The 23698-nt window shown below is 42.5% G+C and overlaps 1 protein-coding gene across 2 annotated transcripts; it reads left to right on the forward strand.

The window, feature by feature from the left end:
• The first annotated feature begins 14771 nt into the window (after window positions 1–14771).
• Window positions 14772–23577, forward strand: foxn4 (forkhead box N4). Of its 2 annotated transcripts, none has more exons than XM_014172108.2 (10): window positions 14772–15703; window positions 16448–16548; window positions 19550–19734; window positions 20220–20332; window positions 20465–20575; window positions 20958–21025; window positions 21263–21359; window positions 21607–21814; window positions 22211–22606; window positions 22757–23577. In XM_014172108.2, the coding sequence occupies exons 2-10, from the start codon at window positions 16469–16471 to the stop codon at window positions 23014–23016; spliced, it is 1518 nt and encodes a 505-aa protein (XP_014027583.1). In that variant the 5' UTR covers window positions 14772–15703; window positions 16448–16468; the 3' UTR covers window positions 23017–23577. The 2 variants fall into 2 exon arrangements, with proteins under 2 accessions (XP_014027583.1, XP_014027582.1); XM_014172107.2 differs by having other exon boundaries at window positions 14775–15703; window positions 20898–21025; window positions 22757–23576.
• The last annotated feature ends 121 nt before the right edge of the window (window positions 23578–23698 follow it).

Raw genomic sequence — 23698 nt, forward strand, 5'->3', positions numbered from 1 at the left:
TCTTGAGACAACGGGGCAGACTAAATAGTGCAGTAACGGTCTATGTCCCGCTGTTTGCTATGACACTCATTTAGTGTGCCCTGGGAGTGAACAATAGGGGCTTGTTCCAAGCAATCCTGTGCTGTAATTTGGACTTCATTACTCTTCTCACACCGGGCACCATGGATGGAAAGAGGGGGGGCTGGTCAGATGAGAGGTTTTTTTTCCACCTGTCAGCCTACCCCCCCTCTACCCCCACCCCCCAAATCTCACCCCTCTCCTTAACAATACCCCTCACTCCGTGTCCCCACCAATAACCCTCACCGACCACCTCCCCGCAGTCTTCCCCCACTTTAAGCCATTGAGACAGGTGAACAATATCATTGAAGGAAACCATTTGAGACGTCAAAATCAATCTGGCAACTTGATGGTAGCGGTGTATTTTTATTCCACTGCCCTCCTTCATGGGAACAAACATCTCTCAAGGCAGTGTAAGCAGATGATGTGCAAAGCTTAGGGACGGACGGACGGGGACGGACGGACGGGACGGGGACGGACGGACGGACGGGGACAGGACGGGGGACGGACGGGGACGGACGGGGACGGACGGACGGGACGGGGACGGACAGATGGGATGGGGACGGACGGGACGGGGACGGACGGATGGGACGGGGACGGACGAGACGGGGGACGGACGGGACGGGGACGGACGGACGGGGACGAGACGGGGACGGAGACGGACGGACGGGACGGGGGACGGGGGAAGGGGGGTGGATACTGTACAGCTCCATAACAAATCATATGTAGTAAGTAATTAATAATACTGTTAATACAGCTACTGTACCTGATGAGGCAGAATTTCTGTTCCTTGGAGAATGGCCACAGTAAAGCAATAACTGTGTACAAGACACTGACTCTGTGAGGTTACTGTACTACAGCTGTGTGGACTGGTGACATGCTCATATTACTGAACACGGCAGAATTCCATGGACAACTGCCTTTTTTCCATCTAGGCTATATTGAATAACAGATAAAAGTGACTGAAATATTGTCTACCTAAAACACTCAGAGATACAAAGCCCATGAAGAACAGTGGAAACAATGGGTTAAGTAGGGAACCCAATCAGCCACTCATTGTCAGATCAAATGACCAATTGTCTTAATTAAGAGATGCCCCTTCATCTTGGTCTAGAGTGTCAACCAACATCGCCTGAAACAGTGGTGACCTCATCTCATCCCTGTGAGAGATGGATGTGGAAGGGGAAAACTAACTAGGAAGACCCAGTGAACATGGGTCATATTCATTAGGCACCAAAAGGAAGAAAATGGACTGAAACAGGGATGGACTACCTGAACTTGTCCAATAAGAAACATGCATGTTTGTTTTCTATTGCAAAACATTTTTTAGTTTTTATTCCATTGCGTGCCCTAATAAACAGGACCATCATGAGACACTCAACTCCATGGCAGTCCGCTCCTCAGCCAGGAAACAAGAAAACCTGTCTCCTAAGGATGGAATGAGTCTGCCTCCATCCATTCTGCTATTCTGCCCCGCAGCATGGCGGCCAATCTCTTCAGTTGATCAGCAAGATCCTGTTACACCCCACTAACAGAGTGGGCCTCCATCCCTTTCTTAAGCACTCTATCTACACTCCACTCGCCTCTATGCCCCCCTTCTGAAAAACACAGTCAGACAGTGAGCCCCCAATGGGATGATATTGGTTATTTATATTTTTTACTTGTAAAGATTTTCAACTAGTTAATTGTAACATCCTAGCTTTAAAAATACAAAATGGCACACAAACAGTACATTGGAACATTCAATCATACCTGCATTCTCCAAATCTTTATTGGTCAGTTCTCAGTCAAACTCAGGAATGGGATGCGGACATTCAGGTTGGCGCCAAATTCTTCATTCACCCTCTCTGGACCGGAGCTATATCACACGTGTGCTGCTTCTCCATGTCCTCCCATGCCCTAGTCAGTCACTGTGGATGAATCACTGACAATTAGTTGGCAAAAATCTAATTCTGAAGAAATCCTGTATTTACAGTACAGTCCTTTCTCCTCTGCAGCCACTACAGACCCTTCACTGAGGATCTACCACAGGGGTTGGTGGTCCTGTCTACCTGTGTGCTCTGCTCCTCCACACCTTGGTCATACTGACCCAGGCTCAGGGCACTGCGGCCCGGCTGCTTAATCTATCATTCATGCCATGGGGGATGGAGGTGGAGGGACAGGGAGATCTTATTCAGTGCTTACTTGAGTGTCTACTAGCTCGACGGGGTGTAACACAAAGATGCAGAAACACAATCCAATCCTTCTTCGAGTCTCTCTCGTCGTGTGTGTGTGTGTGTGTGTGTGTGTGTGTGTGTGTGTGTGTGTGTGTGTGTGTGTGTGTGTGTGTGTGCGTGTGTGTGTTCGAACCAGCAGCACAGCAACCCACACTGGCATAGCATAGGACTGGTTACTGATCTTTGATTACATTGCAGGCTAATTCCAAACTACTCAGAGTATAGTTCCACTGGGCCACCGCTATTTCAGAAGGGTCTCTGACTGCTGATACAAGTGCCCTGCTCGACATAAGGCTGTTCTCATAACGCCAAGCTGGGTCATATTCATTCTTGCACACCATAGAAAAATTTAGCAAAATGTTTTGCAACAGAATACAATAACAAGTGTTTCTTATTGGACAAGTTTAGGTAATCACTCCGTTTCAGTCCGTTTAGTGACTAATGAATACGACCCTGATATTAAATCTTAGAGCTCTCTGATCAGATGTCATTGATTGTGGATTCAAGAAACTTTGCTTTGCGTGTACACCATAGAAAACTACACACGCTTGACAAGAAATGTCCCAAGGTTTACGAGATAACCTCCAAAAGGCATGGGAATACGAACAAAATGACCCTTTATACTCTCCCATCATATATTTAAGCAATAAGGCACAAGGGGGTGTGGTATATGGCCAATATACCTCAGCTAAGGGCTGTTCTTATGCACAACGCAACGCAGAGTGCCTGGGTACAGCCCTCGGCCATATACCACAAAACCCTGAAGTGCCTTATTGCTATTTTAAACTGGTTACATACGCAGTAAAAATAAATGTTTTGTCATGCCCGTGGTATACGGTCTGATACCACGGCTGTCAGCCAATCAGAATTCAGTGCTCGAACCACCCAATTTATAATAATCAGTATATTTACATCTTTACACTATAAACACACAGTTGAAAGAAAAAAGAAGAGACAACTTATAAAATAAAAACTTCAGCAAGAGACTGTTGGGTCGTATCAGGATAAGAGTGTTTGTGGTGTTCCCTTACATACATCTTACATTGGGTATTCACAGGGAAAGACCACAAGGGAGCGTTAACCTGGTTACCTCAGCAACATGGTAACCTGTAGCAGATAACACGCATGCATGAATGCAACGCAAGTACGCACGCACGCACGCGCGCACACACACACACACACACACACACACACACACACACACACACACACACACACACACACACACACACACACACACACACACACACACACACACACACACACACACACACACACAGGGGGAAGGAGAAGCACAGGTGTCTGTTTCCACTGGCCCGATGACCTAACCCGAGAGAAAATATCAAATTTCCCTTTATTTGTGGCAGTTCAAGCTGCTTCCCACCATTGGAGTAAAGTTAGACATAATGGATGTTCAGATGTTGCCCATTTCAATTATCCACCCTCCACTCCGAAAAGTTGTCAGGGGGCTACATCTCCCGAGCACCCCGCCTCTCTCTCCCCAGTCCGGCAGCCCAGCAATGCTTGTCCAATCTTAACAAGCTTTGCGCTACCCACTGGGCTCTGATTCAGCACGAGACCCGGTTAAATCCAATTACACAGGAGTCAGAGAGGTTGATTTTCCCATTAGAGATTCCATGCTGAGAATGAAGGCTGGATGATAACACTCACATCATCAGAACATTACAGCCAAGTCCCTCCCTCTCTCGCGCCCCCCCTCTCTATCTCTCGCGCTCTCTCTCTCCCATTCCCCCTTTTCCTCTATCCCTCTCTCTCTCCCTTTTTCTTTCTTTCATAGTCCATCAAAGTAATTTTTTCAGAGCAGCGGAACGAGGGCCGAGCTCCCGTCTTCAGTTCATGTTCCAGCCGTGGAGTACACGGTCAGGAAGGTTAATTACTCCCTGTATACATTGAAGGCAGTTTTCTACTTTCACAACATTTTGTGTCTTGGTCTGAAGCTACAGTATATGACATAAGAACCACCTGTATGTATTTCTTTCAATTTACAGTATGATTTCATATGTAAGTGAGCTGCATTGTTCCCTATTCTGTATGAATAGTAACGGGTCATCAAAATAGTTAAACGGTTTTAAAAACCATTCTAATAAATGCAACAGTTGGACAATGGATTTTTAAAATCCATCAGATATTGACTGAATTATAACACATAAAACATTTCACTGGCACTGACAAATAATGAGTTCAGGTGTTCCATTTATTGTCAAATGTTACTTTTTTTTCATAGAATGCACTCATATACAGTGTCTTCAAAAAGTATTCATACCCCACATTTTATTGTGTTACAGCCTGAATTCAAAATGGATGACATAGATTTTTTTCTCTCTCCCATCTTCATGCAATACCCCATAATAACAAATGTATTGAAAATTAAATACAGAAATATCTCATTTAAATAAGCATTCAGACCCCTGAGTCAATACTTGTAGAAGCACCTTTGGCAGCGATTACAGATGTGAGTCTTTCTGGGTAAGTCACTATGAGCTTTCCACACCTGGATTGTGCAACATTTGCCCTTTATTATTAAAATAATTCTTCAAGCTCTGTTAAATTTGTTGTTAATCATTGTTAGACAACCCTTTTCAGGTCTTGCCATAGATTTTCAAGCAGATTTAAGTCAAAACTGAAACTCAGCCACTGTTCTTGGAAAGCAACTGCAGTGCAGATTTGGCCTTGTATTTTAGTTTATTGTCCTGCTGAAAGGTGACTTCATCTCCCAGTGTATGGTGGAATGCAAGCTGAACCAGATTTTCCACTTGGATTTTGCCTGTGCTTAACTCTATTTCATTTCTTTTTTATCCTGAAAAACTCCCCAGTCCTTAATGATTACAACCATACCCATAACATGTTGCAGCCACCACTATGCTTGAAAATATGGAGAGTGGCACTGTATTGGATTGGATTTGCCCCACACATAACACTTCAGGACAAAAAGTTAATTGCTTTGCCACATTTTTTGCATTATTACTTTAGTGCCTTGTTGCAAACAGGATGCATGTTTTGTAATATTTGTATTCTGTGCAGGCTTCCTTCCTTTCAATCTCAATTAAGTTAGTATTGTGGAATAACTCCAATGTTGTTGATCCATCCTCCGTTTTCTCCTATCACAGCCAATAAACTCTGTAACTGCTTTAAAGTCAGCATTGGCCACCATTCCTTCCTCTCTGGCAAATTAATTAGGAAGGATGCCTGTATCTTTGTAGTGACTGTTACACCATCCAAAGTGTAATTAATAACTTCACCATGCTCAAAGGGATATTCAGTGTCTGCTATATTTGTTCTCTCCCATCTACCAATAGGTGCCCTTCTTTGTGATTGAATCTGTGTTTGAAATGACCTGCTCGACTGAGGGACCTTATTTGTCGGTGTGGGGTACAGAGATGAGGTAGTCATGTTAAACACTATTATTAACACTATTATTGCACACAGAGTGAGTCCATACAATTTATTATGTGACTTGTTAAGCATATTTCTACTCCTGAACTTATTTAGGCTTGCCATAACAAAGGGGTTGACTCAAGACATTTCAGTTTTTATTTTTATTAATTAGTAAACACTTTGAAAAACATAATTCCACTTTGACATTATAGGGTATTGTGTGTAGGCCAGTGCAAAAAAAACTAAATTTGATCCATTTTAAATTCAGGTTGTAACACAACAAAATCTGGAAAAGTAAAGAGGTGTGAATACTTTCTGAAAGCACTGTATACATTTTCTAATGGTATCAGGTATTTAAAAAATATTTTGTGTTAAAATTAAGAAAATTGTATGTGCCTCATTTGCATAAATACACTGGGTGTATTTTCATATATTCACACCCTGATCTGTTTCACCTGTCTTTGTGATTGTCTCCACCCCCCTCCAGGTGTCACCCATCTTCCCCATTATCCCCAGTGTATTTATACCTGTGATCTGTCTGTTGCCAGTTTCTTTTGTTTCGTCAAGCTTACCAGCAGTTTTCCCTCTATTCCTGTCTCTTGATTGTTCATGTTTTCTAGTTTTCCTGGTTTTTATCTTTTCTGCCTGCTCTGACCTCTGCCTGCCCTTGACCTGTCTTTTGCCTGCCCCTGTTGGATTAATAAACTGTTGTTAATTCGACGCTGTCTGCATCTGGGTCTTACCTGAAACGTGATACATATATGAATAGATTAAAATAAAGGGGTGGAACATGGCTGCAATCACCAAAAACTTGTTCTGTCTTGGCTGGGACTACTTGCACTCACCTGCACTGTCAAGAGACTGCCTCATGAATTACTGTTGTTGTCACGTTCTGGTGAATAATTCAATAAGTGTGCCAACAGCAGGACACCCTCGCATAAAACATCAACATGATTGGCTGTAGATTACATCTATCTACAGTTGAAGTCGGAAGTTTACATACACTTATGCTGGAGTAATTAAAACTCGTTTTTCAACCACTCCACAAATTTCTTGTTAACAAACTATAGTTTTGGCAAGTTGGTTAGGACATCTACTTTGTGCATGACACAAGTAATTTTTCCAACTGTTTACAGACAGATTATTTCACTTATAATTCACTGTATCACAATTCCAGTGGGTCAGAAGTTTACATACACTAAATTGACTGTGCCTTTAAACAGTCTGGAAAATTCCAGAAAATTATGTCATGGCTTTAGAAGCTTCTGATAGGCTGGAGGTGTACCTGTGGATGTATTTCAAGGCCAACCTTCAAACTCAGTGCTTCTTTGCTTGACATCATGGGAAAATCAAAAGAAATCAGCCAAGACCTTAAAAAAAAAAAATTGTAGACCTCCACAAGTCTGGTTCATCCTTGGGAGCAATTTCCAAATGCCTGAAGGTACAACGTTCATCTATACAAACAATAGTACGCAAGTATAAACACCATGGGACCACACAGCTGTCATACCGCTCAAGAAGGAGACGGATTCTGTCTCCTAGAGATGAACGTACTTTGGTGCGAAAAGTGCAAATCAATCCCAGAACAACAGCAAAGGACCTTGTGAAGATGCTGGAGGAAACAGGTACAAAAGTATCAGTATTCACAGTAAAACGAGTCCTATGTCGACATAAACTGAAAGGCCACTCAGCAAGGAAGAAGCCACTGCTCCAAAACCGCCATTAAAAAGCCAGACTACGGTTTGCAACTGCACATGGGGACAAAGATCGTACTTTTTGGAGAAATGTCCTCTGGTCTGATGAAACAAAAATAGAACTGTTTGGCCATAATGACCATCGTTATGTTGGAGGAAAAATGGGGAGGCTTGCAAGCCGAAGAACACCATCCGAACTGTGAAGCACGGGGGTGGCAGCATCATGTTGTGGGGGTGCTTTGCTGCAGGAGGGACTGGTGCACTTCACAAAATAGATGGCATCATGAGGTGTAAAATGATGTGGATATATTGAAGCAACATCTCAAGACATCAGTCAGGAAGTTAAAGCTTGGTCGCAAATGGGTCTTCCAAATGGACAATGACTCCAAGCATACTTCCAAAGTTGTGGCAAAAGGGCTTAAGGACAACAAAGTCAAGGTATTGGAGTGGCCATCACAAAGCCCTGACCTCAATCCTATAGACAATTTGTGGGCAGAACTGAAAAAGCGTGTGCAAGCAAGGAGGCCTACAAACCTGACTCACTTACATCAGCTCTGTCAGGAGGAATGGGCCAAAATTCACCCAACTTATTGTGGGAAGCTTGTGGAAGGCTACCTGAAATGTTTGACCCAAGTTAAACAATTTAAAGGCAGTGCTAGCAAATACTAATTGAGTGTATGTAAACTTCTGACCCACTGGGAATGTGATGAAAGACATAAAAGCTGAAATAAATCATTCTCTACTATTATTCTGACATTTCACATTCTTAAAATAAAGTGGTGATCCTAACTGACCTAAGACAGGGAAATTTTACGAGGATTGAATGTCAGGAATTGTGACAAACTGAGTTTAAATATATTTGGCTAAGGTGTATGTAAACTTCCGACTTCAACTGTATATATATATATATATATATATATATATATATATATATACTTTACATAGTTTGCAAGATCAGACATAATATCACTATAATCCGAGTGTTCATTTTCAGAAGTTGCTTTCATTTCAGGCAATCTAATTTGTAAACACAACTATTAAATTATAACTTTTTTCAATTCCACAGAAAATTTACACCCATCAAAATAACGGTCTTATTCTTCTCTTTCTTGTGATGTAAGGGTCGAGATGATGTCTTAAATCCCAGACGAAGCTTTACTGTTCTTATTCAATGAAAATAATGCATTCCATGAGCCCATTATCGCCATTACTGGGGTGTGTTTGATAGGACCTTACATATGCTTCCGCAGGCATGACGTTCATGGGGGGGAAAAGACTGGCAGAAGCAAGGGTAGGAAAGAGTCGCAGGAGTAAAATGAAAATCAACCCAGCGAAATTTAAGTGACAAGCAGTAGTGATGCGTGGGTAAAATCACTGGGGAAGCCAATACTCCCCGCCCCCCTCTATAATCTGTTAACGCATATGCCTTGCGAGTGCCACCTTGATATATAGGCCTAAAGGCCGAGACAATAAGAAGACACAGTAGCAGAATAAATTCAACCACACCTTTGTTTTTATCACAAAACCGCATAGCAACCTCTGTCCAGTGAAGTTCACAAAGCATATTCCATGTACAGTAACAGACAGCTACATGACCTACAGCATGGTCAAGCCAGTTAATGTTTCCTACGGTCTTAGACCACTAAACAACTATTGATTTAGAACCACAGAGAGTTACCGCAAGTTGCAAAGAAAACAGGAGCTGCCTCCACTATTCCAGCACCATTTCAACTTCAATATTTCAACATCATCAAATCACCTCTGCTTAGTCTAATACAGTGGCAACTAAAAGATACCAAAAAAATGTGGTCCAACCAACGTAAGCTAAATATGATGTGGCTGTCCAATGTTCTGATTTCTGTGTGTGTGTGTGTGTGTGTGTGTGTGTGTGTGTGTGTGTGTGTGTGTGTGTGTGTGTGTGTGTGCGCATGAAAGTAGAAAAACATGTTGGCTCACCCTACTTGTAGAGAAACGCCAATGCCATCCTCCTCTCTTTCATGTTGATAAACGGTTTATCACTCTGTCAAACAGTACACACATATTTTTTGTTGTCCTAGGCTACCTGGCTAAAATGATTGCTCGCTAGCCTAACTTCCATTCATGGGCAACATTAGCTAGTTAACGATAGACTTCTACATCTAGCTACATATTGAGCTTCCATCCTCTCAGGCCAGGGGCACAACAGTGTATGAATTAATGGTTGGATCAGAATCATTATTATAATCATTGTCAGGTACGGAGAATTAAGTTAAACCACAAGTCCAAATCCCTATCTCCATCCATGACTAATTTAGGAAAGGGACAATTTTTGCTAGCTGGCTAGCTAGCCACCGGAGGACAACAACACAAACAGATGCAACAATTCATGGTTTTCTGTCAATGACTATATGTTCTCAATGGGATTTGATAGGAGTGACACCAAATCCAAGCTGGCTTCCCTTGACACTGTTTTTTGGTGCACCAGGACCATTCACAGTTGAGCTCGCTCGTTTTAGGTCAACGCTGATTGGCACATTTTTCATAATTTTTTTGTCAAGAGATGCCAGGTGCTCGCTGGCTTCTCTTGTCTGCAATGCTATGTGCGGCAACAACGTCATACTCGTTTGGACCAGACAGCATCAGATAGATATCCTACACATAGAGAGAGAGAGGGGCGCTGTTTCACTCGCTCGGATGCTTTCTCCTGTGAGATACAGTCCGCCTCTTGTGAATTAAAGGAAAATTATGAAACACAGACAGATGAAAGATAAAATATTGTATGTAAAACAAAAAAAATGATTGATCAATTTTTTGGGTAAGTCTGGTTTTCCTTGGCATCTATGAATACACGTCACTTGACAAGTGGATTTTTCACCCATCAAACACAGGAGATAGATGGCTGAAAAATACAGGGTCATGCGAGTTGCTAGTATGAACAACCTGATTATACAGCACTGATTATACAGAATTCAGCTCAGCTGTGACGATATCCTTTACACCACTTAAAGATCCACAGTGCAGAGAAACAGGAATGCACAAAGGATAAGTGTGAAAAACAGACCAAAAGTCATCTCCAACTTGGTCGACCTTGCACTATGGCCATTGCACTATGCCCTTATGCCCTATGGGCCCTGGTCCAAAATACATTTCAGTAATTTAGCAGATGCTCTTTTTTTATTTATTTGAATTTTATTTTGTGTATTATTCATTTATTTTCTTTTTTTTACCCCTTTTTCACCACCATTGTTTGTGATATGCATTTAGGAGTTACAGTCTTGTCCCATCGCTGCAACACCTGTACGGACTCTGGAGAGGCGAAGGTCAAGAGCCATGTGTCTTCCGAAACACGACCCCACCAAGCCCCACCCGCACTGCTTCTGACACAATCAGTGGTGATTTTAGCACGTACAACTTGGTGGGGCAAACTCACTCCATTTTTTTAGATGCATGCCAGCAGCAAAGCCACTACAACACAACACTAAACAATACATTTATTCCACTCCAACGGCGACGAGCGGTGCCCACAAACTGTTAGGGCCTACACAATGGAGTGAATCCTTACCACTGCTACACCTGGCTATCAGCGGAGCCTTGTCTGGCAGCGAAACAATTCATTCGGCATTGTTTACTATCTTTTTTTAAAAACATAGCTGATATGGCTGACCATATCTCCCTGGCATATTACATCATTTCTGCAGCAGAATATAAGACATTTTTAGACTCACCTAGTTGTGCGTGGCGGTCCTTCGTTGGCAAATTTTGCCATCAAAGAAAGAGAAAGACTTACAATTTCGAGTTGGATGACCATTCAAAACGTATTTTCCCAGTCTGAGCGCGTTTATTCCAACATTGCAATGCTTGCAGTTGGCCACTGTCACCGATTATTTCCAAACAACTCATTGTTGAATTTGCGATTTACAAGTTGTTGTGTAATGTGTATGTCCAATGGCCGATGAGCAACGATACGTTTTATCTCTAATTTATCTTCATTATTTATCTTTATATGACAAGGATTAAAAAGGATTTGCCAGTAGATTGTCAACTTTACTGATGATGACGACTGTTAGCTAAGATTTTGAAAGTAAGATGTTGACATGATCAGTCCAATCAAAGCTACTGTAGATATAACGTGATTCGGCGTCATTTTATCTGTGGCCAATGACCTTGAGCCTTCTTGGAAGGGCACTTCTAATGTAAGTCTATGGCAGGACCCAAAGAGCTCACATTCTTGATGTTACCCTTCTAAAGGCGGTGACAGAACACTTGGCCAATCACGGTGAAATGCTGAGCCAATCACAGTACAATGCTCCTATTTTCTGCTGGCCTGCGACACAGCCTGGAATCGAACCAGGATCTGTAGTGACACAGCTAGCACTGCGATGCAGTGCCTTAGACCGCTGCGCCACTCGGGAGGCTATTTAGCAGATGCTCTTTTAAAGAGCGACTGACAGTCGTGAGTGCATACATTTTTGTACTGGACCCCGTGGGAATCGAACCCACAACTCTGGCGTTGCATCACTGGTGAATGAGATGGAGACTTTTTCTCCATCTTACCCTCTAAGCCAGTTGTTTTCAAACCTCTCCTCAGGGACCCCAACTGTTCCATGTATTTGATCTAGTCCAGAGCTAGCACACCTGATTCAACATGTCAACTAATCTAGTTCAATCTAGCTAGTTCATGGCTACAACAAAATTGTGAAACGTCTTGGGGGTCCCTGAGGTTAATCCAGGTTCTGGGGACCCAAAGGAGTGCACATGTATGTTTTTGCCCCGAACACTACACACCTAATTCAAATCATGGCAAAAACTACAATGTGGAACCCTTTGGGTCCCCAGGACCAGGATGAAGAAACACTGCTCTGAGCTTATGAAAAGGGCCATCCTCCCCAAAGAACACACCCAATTGGTCTTGACCTGGGTCACACAAAGGTCAACCCCATTGATTTCTCTAAACCTGAAAGATGGAGGGTGTGTGATCTCCCAATACAATAGCACTGTGACAGAGGAACTGAAGCAACTTTCAGATGTTAGGTCCATGCAGCAGTCTCTCAGAGAACTGTCATCATCTGCTATGTGAAATAGAAGAGGGATTGAATCGGCAGGAGAGAATTTAGATCAAGCCTGTCTGAGAATCGCCCCTGCAGTTCAACCTCTTTCACTGCTCCCTCTCTGTCTGATGCTAACAACTAGCTGCCTGTGTTGGAGCATCTTGAGAGCTGACTGGTTCAAAGTCAATACATAATAGCGCTTGTTTAGTGTCCTCCTTACCCTAAACTGTTACAACTTCATTGCCAGTCCTGAACTAATCCATATTTGCTCTCTCTGGACCATTTTAGAACAGTAGAATGGATGGACTAGTGGCTGTCACTTTTTAGAACTCTTTTTGGTGTTTTGTCTTTTTCATAATTGAGTATGAATATGACAATAATGTCATGATAGCATCTTGTAATGTCTAATTGGGTGTACTGATAGAGTCTAGAGATGTCCGGTCACCCACCTCTTTTTTCATCTTCAATGGTCAGAGCAGAAACTGATGTCTACCTACTGGAGTGTCCCGGATTTGTAGATACTCCACAAACATCTCCATTCCAACAAATGTGTAAACATCAATATGTGTTGATGGAACCGTGGTTCAACGGTCAAATCCCACTGTTTCCCCATTATTTCTGGACAAAGGCACAAGAGGGAATGTCATCACTGTGTTCTCTGAACAGGGAGTTGTTTACTGAGACATCCTTTTCTGATGCAGACAGTGGTGACTTTACTTGTGTAGGGGGAACTAGTGATCTGGATCCATATTATTAAAGCATCTCAGACTAGGAGTGCTGATCTAGGATAAAGTCCCCCCTGTCTATGCACTCCTGCTCTGAGACACTTTATGAATATGGGCCCTGGTTTTTATTTTATTTATTTCACCTTTATTTAACCAGGTAGGTTAGTTGAGAACAAGTTCTCATTTGCAACTGCGACCTGGCCAAGATAAAGCAAAGCAGTTTGACACATACAACAACACAGAGTTACACATGGAATAAACAAACATACAATCAATAATACAGTAGCAAAATCTATATACAGCATGTGCAAATGAGGTAGGATAAGAGATGTAAGGCAATAAATAGGCCAGGGTGGTGAAGTAATTATAATATAGCAATTAAACACTGGAATGGTAGAATGTGCAGAAGATGAATGTGCAAGTAGAGATACTGGGGTGCAAAGGAGCAAGATAAATAAATACAGTATTGGGATGAGGTAGATTGGATGGGCTATTTACAGATGGGCTATGTACAGGTGCATCTGTGAGCTGTTCTGACAGCTGGTGCTTAAAGCTAGTGAGGGAGATATGAGTCTCCAGCTTTAGTGATTTTTGCAGTTCGTTCCAGTCATTGGCAGCAGAGAACTGGAAGGAGGTTGATTGCCTTGGCTGTACTTTATGTCACACATTATACTGATAAAGGATTAGAGTGTAACTAATGTAACCACTTCTGAAATCTGTTGAGAGAGCCCTGTCACAGTCAAAATGACATCAGCCTGTAAACACACAAGCATAGCTCTAAATGTTTTGTTACATTTACCACTGTGACACTACAGTACATAGCTCTTTTTTTTCTCCATTTTCTCTAAATTATTTCTAACATAATTTCTCTCCACATATTTTTTCCTCTCTCTTAACATAATAATATGCAGTTAACATAATAAGGTTAACCTTGTTTCATATTTATGCAAGAGCCATAGGAAGACAATAGGATGGTCAGACTTTTTTTTTTTTTTTACTAAATCTTTATGATGCGGTGAAGGGAGTTGTGGTCCCTCGGCAAATGATCTAAGTAGAGCCGTGTGAATAATACAGTGTAACCCCACGGGCTCTAGGACTGAGATTTTATGGATCTTTGGGGAAGGTCTTATTTTGTCAGTTACGTTCATGCATGTAATCATCGATTGTGTCCATTGCGGCAGCATGATTTACCATCTGTGGTGTCCCATGGGTTGACACTGCTTTCATTGGCTCTATCCCCACAGACTTACAGACATGTGTTCATTTCCGGTTGTGAATTTTTCTTAGATGTTTCTCAAATTCTAGTTGTTTATGTGAACGTGGACAACAGATTTTAAAGTTGGTACACCCACAAAAATAACAGTGAAGTAGACAACTTTTCCACCTTTCCTAAGCAGTTGTCTTTAGCAGTTTAGCCCATAAGAGCCTATTGCTTCCAATTTATATTGTCACCTAAAGTAGGCTAAGATTGAAGTCGAAATACTGTGTCCCATGACACAGGTTGACATCACCAGCTCAAATCTCTTCTGACAAGTGACAAGTTTGCAGCACCGTTGTTTCCTTGGCTCATGTACCCTTTACCTCCCCTGCGCGCCTTCCAGACTATTTTTCCCGCTGTAGTGCGGAGAAAGACGCGGGTGCAGCGGCGGGGAAACAAATTGTCTACAAGCACTCGCCTTTTAATTCACATTCATTCCGTTTCAGACGCTAACAAGCTGCGATAGACACCATCAGAGTCGAAGGTCTCTAATCATTACTATGTTGGAATACTTGAAAACTGGAACTTGGGAGGACTGGACATTATATCGAAGGGAAATTGTATAGGGTACAAATACGCTATAGGACTACATCTTTCTTAAGCAGTTATTCCTCTTTTTTCACATTTATTTTTTATTTAAATTAATTTGTTTTAATTTGTAGCGCTGATTTCAAATTAAGACTGGGCAAAGTGATGTATTAATGTTGTGTATTGTGGGCTATAGCGACGCATCTAAAGCGCACCTGCGCCTCGATCTTGACCAAACAATTTATTTTAGCTGGCTAACAAAAAGTATCACATGCTACCATATGTCGCCGTACAATGACAATTGTCAACTATATTGGATAGAGACTGGGTGGCTACAGCTATAGAGTGGTTTATTGTTTTGAAACCATCCTTTCTCAAATTCGTCATTGTCCATGGATAGCCTACTGTTGATCCAGAAACTCCACAATCACAGTAAGTAAGGGAGTACTAGCCTAGGTCCAAATACAAACAGTGAGATCAGACTGCATATTTTTTTGTCCATTCGGATGGTGTGCATATTTTTTTGTCCATTCGGATGGGGTGCTGTCTTCCACCGGAGTCTGTTACAAGTTGTTACATTGGCAGCAGCTGTCAAACCCTTAGGATCCTTCCCCTTGAGCAACAAGAGCAACAACAGGCTCAGTTAAGGCAGGTAGGCCTATTGCGCATGACAGTGTGCGGGACAGCTCCAGAGAGGGAAATTTAAAAACGGTTTTTCGGAAACAAGTGCAGCACAGTGAAAGCACAGTAGACCACACGGACTCGTCAACAACTAATATTTTCTGCAGATTATCCTGAACAGGTAAGATTGAACTTTTTTCGGCATGACAAGGATGAATGTCAGCAAATAGTTATGATACTTTGAGTGAGAGGGGATTATTTAAATGAGAGGACTTTTCATTTTTGTGTCATTGTTGTTATTTCAGAAAGGGTGGGAAACGCTGCTATATTTGGGATTGCACAAAAAGTAGTTTTTTTTATCAGTAAAAAAAGGTTAATAAATAGCCTTGTCAATTGCAATGCTTATTAAAAAAGCAATCCATTTGTTTTCTGTATTGTAAAACGTCAATGTTATATTAATTTGAAGCAAAGGCCTACATATGTGAACTGATACCCCTGTAACGTGTGTATAAAAACATCTAAAGTATTGTTTGTTGTCTATTTTAATTTGCAATTGTTATGTTTTTTCCATGATAGCTGATATGATTGTCATTAGCTTATATCATTATTGTTATTAACTGGTCATAATCAGATTCAGATTTTTTTAATAGCGCATTCATTGTAGCCTATATGATTAATATAGTACATAATACTATATAATACATATTATAAATACTTATTTTCCTCCATAAGTAGTCTGTTTGATGTGCTAATATTTTATTTATCTAAAGGTCATTATAATAGCCTACGTAATGAGTAGACAAAACAAGGAAACAAAATTCAAATTGTTAGGTCAGTTTAAAAAAAAGAAATAGGTCTAGACCTAAATGACATCAAGTATTGAAGCCTAGATGTCTTATGCAGAGGCACTTTTTCCTTGTTGCAGCATTATCAAATATCCCAGGAAATGATAGAAAGTGGAATTACATCCAGGATGTCAGGAGTTCTAGAAAATTCAGGTCATCATCCCTCTCCACAAGATTACAGGTAAGACTGGATTTGTGAATTGCAATGATAAGCTTTTTCATCAAAGTTGTATCTTTGTAAAGTTGGCTCCACTTAACAAAAAAAATGCAAATATGATTCAAAAGGTTTAGGTATAAAGATAACTCCAATATATATTTTCCAAAATCTCCCTATACTGTATTTTTAATCCAACGGTAGATGGACAGCTCTTTCAGTGAAGGGAGGTAGTGTATGAAAAAGGGGAAGAATAAAACACAACCTAAGAATAAATGATTTTGTCTGAATGGATCTGTCAGAAACCATCAGCTCTGTTTACACTCCCGCTGCCGGCACACAGTGAGACTGAGCCTCTTGGCCCGCCGGCTCCAAGGGGGAGTTGGGGCTCTCCGGGTCACTAGCGAGGAGAAGTGGCTCTCAATTAGGAGGAGGTGGGAGTGGGGTCTGTGTAGTATTGAACCTCTGGGAAAGCTTGTGCGGCTTGTGCTAGACGGGGGACACTATAGACCAGCATGCCGTGCCTCATTGAACATGCTCTTTATTGTGGGTTAAGTGGGGGGTGTATAGGGGAGAGGCATCCTAATTGCTGTAAAAATATTTAGGGTGATTGGCCTAGGCCTAGAGATGCTTGTGAGATTTTCAGGAAAAAATTAAAAAGCATTAAGAATGTGTTTTACATATAAAATGTGTTATATAGGCTATGACTGTTTCCAATCAAGTTTAAATGTTTTGATTAAATCCCACTAATCGTTGAAGGGATATTCATGTTCTCAAATACAACCCAACATGATTTTTGTACCTTGGCTGGAGTCAATTCCTCATTCATTTAGAAAATTTGGCCAAAACACCATACAAACACCCAAATCCTATATTACAAATGTACCCTTTCTGAAGGTCGTGTCTACATTAGATTTTTGAAAAGTCACGTTATCATGTAATAGGCCTAATCCACTTTCAGATTTTGCTTTGATGCAACTCAATGACAATATTCAAAAGTGGATTGAACCCCAATAAAGTTCAGACATGTCCTTCCGGAAAGGATACTGCTGTAATATGAGTTGGATTAGTCTGTTTGTAAGGTGTTTTAGACATATTTCAGAATGAAAGGGACCCTATGTTAATACTGACAAAACACAATGACTATCAAATACCTAAGTAAAAGAAACAAAATACATATCCAAAAAACTGTCTTGGGAATCCGACTACAGCCAAGGTAAGTGGCAAATCATGTTAGGTCATATTGAGTTCAACATCCCCTAAGACCAAAATAGTAATCTTGTTGGTATATGCTTCCATTGGAACTAGTGCTCTCTAAAATGTGTTTTACCTATTTGGATTAAGCCTTAACTCAGGGTTACAGCTGGTGAGGCATATATTTGTCGTTTTTTTTAAGAGAGAATACGCGTGTGTGTGTGTGTGTGTGTGTGTGTGTGTGTGTGTGTGTGTGTGTGTGTGTGTGTGTGTGTGTGCGCATGTATGTAGGCATGTGTGCATGTGGCTTTTTTGGGGGTAGAGGGAGCTCATACTACAAATCTCAAGTAGAAATAGGTGTCTGTGGTGGTGCCTGTGGTGTACAGTTTCACAGGAGCGTCTGTCACTCTGCTTGGAAAGAGCCGGTTATTCACAAGCCTTTACTAGCACATGCAGTCAAGGTGTCCAAAGCCTTGTGCCAAGACCAAGCTCTGGATGAAATGTCATTTATTCAGGTGACAGGCTGAGTGAGCAGTGTAGCCTGACCTCCATCAACCCCACCCTCCTCCCTCAGTCCCCTAGGGCCCCGTCTACTGCCCTTCTGGGTGGAGGGAGGGGGGACAGTGTGAGGGGAGAGGGTGGAAAGGGACAGGGAAGCAGATGGCATCCTATTTGTCCCTCTTGTGTGAGGGCTGTCATTCCAACAGATTAATGCAAGGGCTGGTAAAAAAACCAAAAAAAAACCGGCAGAGACAATCAAGGAAGGGTCTGGGTGGAAACAATAGAGCCACGTGCCACTGGACAGATTTGTCGTTTGGGACACAATAGGTGATAATTTTTCAATAGACAAGGCCAACTGTTGCAGAGCGACATGTGCCGCTCTCCCATATTTTCAAATGATCTCATGCGCTGTTTACTTATGATTCAGCCAATGGGTAGATGGAGATTGTAGTCACCTGATGTAGGGGTGATTTTGTTTGCAGTTGGGGTGGGGAGCGGGGGATCCTACAGTCTCCAGACCCACAAAGTAACTGAATAGTGAGTGTCGTCATAGCGACCCCAATTACTGAACTATTCTACAGTAAGTGTGTGGAGAGACGACTGGAGAGGATTCTTCTCTTTTCTCCCTGCAGAGCCCTCCTGTCTTAAAAGAAATAATGAGCAAAAGCTGATTGGCACCCCATGCCCCGATTAAGCAGAAGTTAAGCAGTAAATCTTAACCAATATTGTACGCAGGTATGGGAATTAATTGTTGACACAACTTAATCATCATTAGGTGGTGGTTATGTTGCAAATCTAGTGATCACTTATTTTTATTTGTATTTCCCAAAACTCAGGAAGTAGATGAGAACATTAAAATTGTTGATGAGGAAGGTCATAAGCAAGTTACTGAAGAGGGATTAATAATAACAACGAGAATGTTGGCTTTTTATCCATAATGTTACTATTACAGTAATTAGCTAATCAAATAGCACTCTATAATATACTTGTGGTAAATCCCAGATAAGATTATACTCCTGGCTTATGATTCATTTTCACTTCTCCCACTCCAATGTTGGATGCATTACTTTAGGTTTAATGGAATACATGTCTGTTCAGTCAGTGTCCTGTATATTTGCCCTAGATATAACTAGACCTGAATAGTATGAATACTATTTATAAAGCAGGTACTTACAAATTTGTTTTGGGGTTTGTACTTTTGGGATTATTATTTTTTGCTTCCATGGCAACAATGATTTCAACTAGTATTTGAACCCAGGTCTGGATATATCCTACAGTTGTATGCTAGGTTGTGTATCTGAGTGATTGTGTTGCTTGTGTCCCGTCCCTGCAGACTTCTGACCACAGACCCCTCCCAGCTTCAAGAGGATCTCCCTGGGGAACTGCAGTCTCTGTCATGGCTCACATCTGTAGACGTTCCCCGGCTGCAGCAGATGGCCGATGGTCGCGGTGGTGGTGGAGGAGACTTCAACAGGCCTTCCCAGGGGCAGGGGGGCAGCCTGCTTGAGCAGCAGACAGGTGAGACACAAACACACACACACACACCAATTGGGGGAGCCTGCACCATTTCAAATCCACACACACACTCTGATTGGATAGTTCAGGAGTGCTTCTGGGCTCTGATGCTGAAGAGGACAAATTGATCAAAATGATTACAGTTGGAAACATAACTGCCAACCTGGCTAATGAGACTGGCAAGACCAATAGAATGATTAAAGTACAGTATAAGGCGATATAGACCTGGGCCTATGCTGATACTTGATAGGGCCATGGACCCTGTCTTAATGCTTTACAAATGCATCCTTCCTTCTTATCTTCCTTGAAGCACAATCATGTATCCGAATACTTAAATTGGTGAAAGTAATAGGGTGGTAGCCTTGCTCAGCCCTATCCAATCACTTGTGCTTACCTCGAGGAAGGATGCATTTCTAAAGTATTGGAACAGGGCCGATGTGTGGAGATTGAAGACTGGCCTGGATTTTGTATTGCTTCCTTCCTCACAGCTCAGCTGAACAACATGACCATGGCAGGGGGACAGGGAGCCATGATCCACCTACAGAGCAACATGCAGCACAGCCCCCTGGGAATTAACGTCATCACCGCCCACAGCGGAAATGTAAGTTATGCATCCTGACATTAAAAAATACATATATAATTTATCCAAACTGTTTTATTAATCAGTGTTTATTCTCTAGCTAAATTAAATCATATAGTAAATATACTAAAGTTGCCCTGGTCTATTCCACAGATGTCTCCATTCTCCATGAATGGGCAGCCCTCCCCGGGGTACCAATGCCCTGCCTCTGCCTACCAACCTACAGCCCAACAAGTTTTCACTCTGACCCAGGCTAGCCAGCAGGTAACTACGTCATCCCTACAACTGGGCTGTGGATACAGTTTGTGAATTAGACATGAATTGTTACATATAATTACATAGCATTGTTAAGAGTATTTAGTAAATGACAATGTAACAACCTATTAATACAGTATTGTTAGTGTAATTACAGTGTTACTACATGGGTATAAGAGCAACTTAATGTAGTGTTAGAGATTATTCTATTAGTTTACGGCCTACTGCTGATTAAGGGTTTGATGTTTATATGGCATTAATTAAAACCATTTTTATTTAAAATAAATAATATACATCAAATATTCTAGATTGTTCTTTCATTTTCTCTCAGTGTTCTCCTGCTGGGTTCTATAGCAATGTCTCCTTCAACAACCAAAACCTGTTCACACAGCCGCGCCTGGCTCCACAAAACCAGGACCTACAGCCCAAGTCTTTCCCCAAGCCCATCTACTCCTACAGGTAAGCCTCCCCTGGGCCAAGGGGCATTACAGTAGTATTGTATTGCCCGGGTCATGTTCACCAGGGCACACAAAGGAAAATGACAAGTTCAGGTAGTTCCCCGTTTAAGTCCATTTTCTTCCCTTTGGTGCCTAATGAACAAGACCTTGGTCTAATTATCAACCATATGTAATGTATTTACTTCCTAGATATATAACTAAATGGTAATATTGTCTTTCTACTTTGATCCATCCTCAGCTGTTTGATTGCTATGGCTCTGAAGAACAGCAAGACGGGCAGTCTCCCTGTCAGCGAGATCTACAGCTTTATGAAGGAGCATTTCCCCTACTTTAAGGTAAGACTTGAGCAGATCCTCTAAGGGCTGGTTTCTCAGACCCAGTTTAAGCCTAACCCTGGAATAAAAAGCATGCTCAATGAAGAATCACCATTGAACATGCTTTTTAGTCCAGGACCGGGTCCAGAAAACTGGCCTAATATTCAATAGGGATTGGGGAAGCAGATATGTTGCATGGAAGTAAGCATTGTGTTTAGTAAGTCGTTTAAATGTCTCCTTCCTCTCCTTGGGGTTGTTTTCCCTGTAGACAGCACCAGACGGATGGAAGAACTCAGTCCGACACAACCTGTCTCTAAACAAATGCTTTGAGAAGGTGGAGAACAAGATGAGCGGCTCCTCGCGTAAGGGCTGCCTCTGGGCCCTGAACCCGGCCAAGATCGACAAGATGGAGGAGGAGATGCAGAAGTGGAAGCGCAAGGACCTGCCAGCCATCCGTCGCAGCATGGCCAACCCAGGTGAGACCACAGTGCTGACTGAGGCCTATTCACACTCAACCTGGATCCTGTTCAATAGGCACAAAATAGAGGAAAAGGGACTGAAACCGGGAGGAACAACCTGAACTCATTTTTGTTTTCCTTTGCAAAATGTTTTTGAAAAATTCTGTGTGCTCTATTGAACACGGCCCATCAATGAAGAACACGACCCTCCACCAACGAAGATGATTATTCCCCCTCAGTTTTATATGTCTATATGGCAACTGTCACAGCTACAGTACAGTTGGCCATGTTCCAATTGACAGTAATATGCTACATTTCTGTGGGCTGCGATAAGCAGCATCACAGAGAAAGAATCTGCTAAGTCATCAGTCTGTCATCAGCTGCTAAACTGCCCTATTTTTCTCTCTCTGTCAGATGAGTTGGACAAGCTGATCACAGACCGGCCAGAGAGCTGCAGACGAAAGCCCATGGACCCTGGGATGACCCGTCTCCCCAGCTGTCCGTCCGGCCTAACCCTGCCTGTCCCATGCCAGATGCAGCCCCAGCCCGTGGTCACCCTGTCCCTGCAGTGCCTGCCCATGCACCAGCACCACCAGCTTCATGCCCAGCTCCAGGCCAATGCCCAGGCCAGGCTGGCCTCGGTATCCCCCGCCCAGACACCCCCCCTCCACACCGTTCCTGACCTCTCCCACAGCCCTCTCGCCACCGAGCATCCCGGCAAGCAGGCTCATGACTTCTACAGTCTCCACGGTGACGTCAACGCAGAGGTGGACGCACTGGACCCCAGCATCATGGACTTCGCTCTACAAGGTGGGTAGCTATAGCACCTAGTCACAACATGATATACTAATTGAACAATCCTCAAACCAATGTTACTTTGCACTGGAGTTGGCCATTTTCTTGTCTCTTAGAAGCAGTGATGACCATTGACGTGACAAAATGAGTTCCTTCTGTCCTCAGGTAACCTGTGGGAGGAGATGAAAGACGACAGCTTTAACCTGGAAGCGTTGGGCACCTTCAGTAACTCTCCTCTGCGTTTGTCTGACTGTGACCTGGGCGCCATGACCGGCAGCCTCCCTCCTGTCTCCAGTGGAGGCAGCATGCCCTTCTCAGACCTACAGGCGACGGGCCTGTTCACCTCATACGCCGCCCTGGACGCACTCTCCTCCCAGTACGTGGGCACGCCAGGCAACAGCAAGCCCATCACCGCCCTGCTTTAATGAAAACATCCCCACCACAGAGTGGAAGTCAAAGATAGAGCTGTACTGATGCATCACCAACAGAATCAAAATAACTTATTTTGTTTTGCACAGTGGCTCTACTTGTCGATCCCACTCCTGGCACCAAAAAACCCCCCTCATCTTCTTTGACTGAAAAGCGTGAACCCTCATTGGTTTTCTCTGTCCACAATGACAGTGCAACTTGTGTTGCCGTCCCCAAGCCACTACTTCAGATGGGAGAAAGAGGTCCATTTGGAGACTGATTTGATCAAAATAATTTAAAAACCACACACATACAGGGTCTTCGGAAAGTATTCAGACCCCTTCACTTTTTTCACAATTCATTACATTACAGCCTTATTCTAAAATTGATTAAAATCAGTCTACACACAATACCCCATAATGACAAAACAAAACAGGTTTTGGCAAAATTTAGCTAATTAAAATAATAAATAAATGGAAGTATCACATTTACATAAGTATTCAGACCCTTTACACAGTACTTTGTTGAAGCACCTTTGGCAGTGATTGGCAGCATTGATTCTTCTTGGGTATGACGCTACAAGCTTGGCACACCTGTATTTGGGGAGTTTCTCCCATTCTTCTCTGCAGATCCTCTCAAGCGCTGTCAGGTTGGATGGGGAGCGTCGCTGCAGAGCTATTTTCAGGTCTCTCCAGAGAG

Source organism: Salmo salar, chromosome ssa24, assembly GCF_905237065.1.
Source record: "Salmo salar chromosome ssa24, Ssal_v3.1, whole genome shotgun sequence".
Lineage (NCBI taxonomy): Eukaryota > Metazoa > Chordata > Actinopteri > Salmoniformes > Salmonidae > Salmo > Salmo salar.

What these genes read in the sequence shown, in the direction of transcription:
- foxn4 (XM_014172107.2), top strand. Translation starts at nt 16,469, where the DNA reads ATGATAGAAAGTGGAATTACATCCAGGATGTCAGGAGTTCTAGAAAAT. An exon ending in CCCTCTCCACAAGATTACAG is followed by an intron (nt 16,549 to 19,549) that starts GTAAGACTGGAT and finishes CCGTCCCTGCAG; the next exon opens with ACTTCTGACCACAGACCCCT. An exon ending in CCTGCTTGAGCAGCAGACAG is followed by an intron (nt 19,735 to 20,219) that starts GTGAGACACAAA and finishes CCTTCCTCACAG; the next exon opens with CTCAGCTGAACAACATGACC.